This window comes from Empidonax traillii, unplaced genomic scaffold (genome assembly GCF_003031625.1).
Source record: "Empidonax traillii isolate 1590-97213 ecotype Southwest subspecies unplaced genomic scaffold, ASM303162v1 scaffold255:size705445, whole genome shotgun sequence".
NCBI classification, from domain to species: domain Eukaryota; kingdom Metazoa; phylum Chordata; class Aves; order Passeriformes; family Tyrannidae; genus Empidonax; species Empidonax traillii.
This window is the reverse complement of record NW_020955448.1, coordinates 134,204-136,171: the sequence shown is the minus strand read 5'-3', so window position 1 is coordinate 136,171 and position 1,968 is coordinate 134,204. Positions and strand designations below refer to the sequence as shown.

At 55.2% G+C, this 1,968-nt stretch overlaps 1 protein-coding gene across 1 annotated transcript; it reads left to right on the top strand.

Annotated features, from left to right (window-relative positions):
- The first annotated feature begins 232 nt into the window (after window positions 1-232).
- LOC114060046 (interleukin-8-like) lies at window positions 233-1,351 on the top strand. The gene is made up of 3 exons (XM_027889199.1): window positions 233-320; window positions 639-768; window positions 1,264-1,351. The coding sequence occupies exons 1-3, from the start codon at window positions 233-235 to the stop codon at window positions 1,349-1,351; spliced, it is 306 nt and encodes a 101-aa protein (XP_027745000.1).
- The last annotated feature ends 617 nt before the right edge of the window (window positions 1,352-1,968 follow it).

Sequence of the window (1,968 nt, the reverse complement as noted above, 5' to 3'; positions counted from 1 at the left end):
GCGCCTCCTCCCAGTGGCAGGTCTCGATCGATCACATTGTCCCTTCAGCCTCTGAGGCGGCTGTGGGAGCAGCCGAGAAATGATGTCACCCCTCTCCATGCTCTGCTGGCTGGCTGTTGACTGCTCAAGTGTGACCCTTTTGCCTGAGTCGGAGCGTGACTCTCCCCAATAAATAAGGGTGTTTGTGCGCCCGGCTCCTCAGAGCGTCCCCGGGGCCGATCCTGCCGTGAGGATGCGAGTGCCGGCTGGGGTAGGGACGGGAGCCCCTGCGCTCCCGTGGCTGCTGCTGCTGCTGCTGCTGTCCCACTTAGCCCACGCAGGTGAGATCCAGGTGGCTTTGCTGTCAGCTCCCTGCTGCGGGTGGGCATCACTCACATCCAGGGACTGGAGGAGATTGGGATTTTCCTGCCTGCTTAGCTGAGGGAAAAAGTGTGTCGTCCTTTGCTGGGGTCTGGTTCAGCTTTCAGGAGCTGTGTGGGAGCAGGGAACTGAGGTACAGGCATAGCTTCTTACTGTGGTCCCTACAGTGCTGTCAGTGAAAACATGGAAAGGGAAACTTCCCTTGGCTCTGGGAACTGCTGCATCTCCAACAGCACAGTTAGTTGCGCTGTTAAGTTGCCCCGTTCTCTCTCTGCCAGCCATCCTGGAGGTGAACGGGAACCTGAGCTGTAGGTGTGCCAAGGCAACCTCGGACTACATCAGTCCCAAGAAATACGAGAGCATTGAGATAAGGCCCGTAGGAAGCACCTGCAGGCGCACGGAGATCATGTAAGTGCTGTGCTTCTGCCGCCATCCTGCTTCCACGCTGCCTTGCTGGAAACCTTTTATAAAACTGCTGCTGGCTTGCTCCCTGCTGCAGGACCCAAAGGAATGTTTTCAGCCAGGGAAAGTGGGATTTCCTCATGCTGGTGCTTAGCGGGGAGCGTGCTGGAGAGGAGGTTGTTTGCAGCTTGGAGGGAGCACATCTTTAAACGCTGAGCCATAACTAATTTTCCCAGAATTCTTTAACTGCTAAGCATTGATACATTTATAAATCTCCATAAAAAAAATTATGTTTGAACCAAGTTCTGGTTTTCAAGTCTCTGCTCTGCACAGGAATGTGTTGCATTTTCCTTGTTCCTGGCCATCCCATGGCTTCCTCTGTCTCTGGCTGCTTTCTCTGGTGCTGTGAGCAAAAGCTGACTCTTGCCCATCAGCTCTGGCTGCTTGATTCCCTGCGTTTGGGGGGGACAGGAATGCTCAGGAGCTCTCCTTGCGTTTCAGAATTAAATTAAGAGCTGCAGGGAAGGTGTGCGTGAATCCCGAAGCCCCTTGGGTAAAGAAGCTGCTGAAGCGTATCGCCAGCACGTGAGTTGCTTTGATGGAAACCCCTTTGGCTCAGGTGGCCTTGGACAGCATTCCAGCACATCTGCATTCCTGGGAAGCGCTCGTGGATCTGGGGGGCTCTCTGGGTGCTGCTGGTGGCCAAGGGACCCGCTCCCAAGGCGGTGAGGGGGCAACTCTTTGCTGTGCAAGTTCAACACGACCCGTCCATGGGTCATGCTCTCCCTGGCTTATATGCACAGTGCTGCATTTCCAGAAACATTTTAGAGGAAAAAAAAAAGGTGGGGAGCAATGGAAGGAGCAGGGTTGGCTCATTGCAGGTGCAGTAGTGTGTCAGTGCTGAGCTGGGAAACCGCCCCACTCTGTGCCCGTGCCGGGTTCGTGGCTGTCCCAGCGAGTGACTCCCACCCTGGGGAAATGGCAGTGGCTTCCTTCGCTTGGGGCAGGAGCTTCCTCCCCAGGACCTGCTGTTCTCGGCATTCACACATTTCTCCTCCTTCTGCTTTTTGCAGGAAGAAAAAATAAGTTTCCTGCTAAGGAAGTTGATGCCCAGAGCCCCGAGATGGGCTGGTGGACGATGCCCGGGTGTGCAGACCTGGCTGCTCCTCACTTTGCCCTCGTTTCCCCGCCTTCCTGAAATCCTGA

Coding starts and splice junctions, on each gene's coding strand:
- LOC114060046 (XM_027889199.1), top strand. CDS start 233: ATGCGAGTGCCGGCTGGGGTAGGGACGGGAGCCCCTGCGCTCCCGTGG. Junction 321..638: donor GTCCCACTTAGCCCACGCAG/GTGAGATCCAGG, acceptor TCTCTCTGCCAG/CCATCCTGGAGGTGAACGGG. Junction 769..1,263: donor TGCAGGCGCACGGAGATCAT/GTAAGTGCTGTG, acceptor CTTGCGTTTCAG/AATTAAATTAAGAGCTGCAG.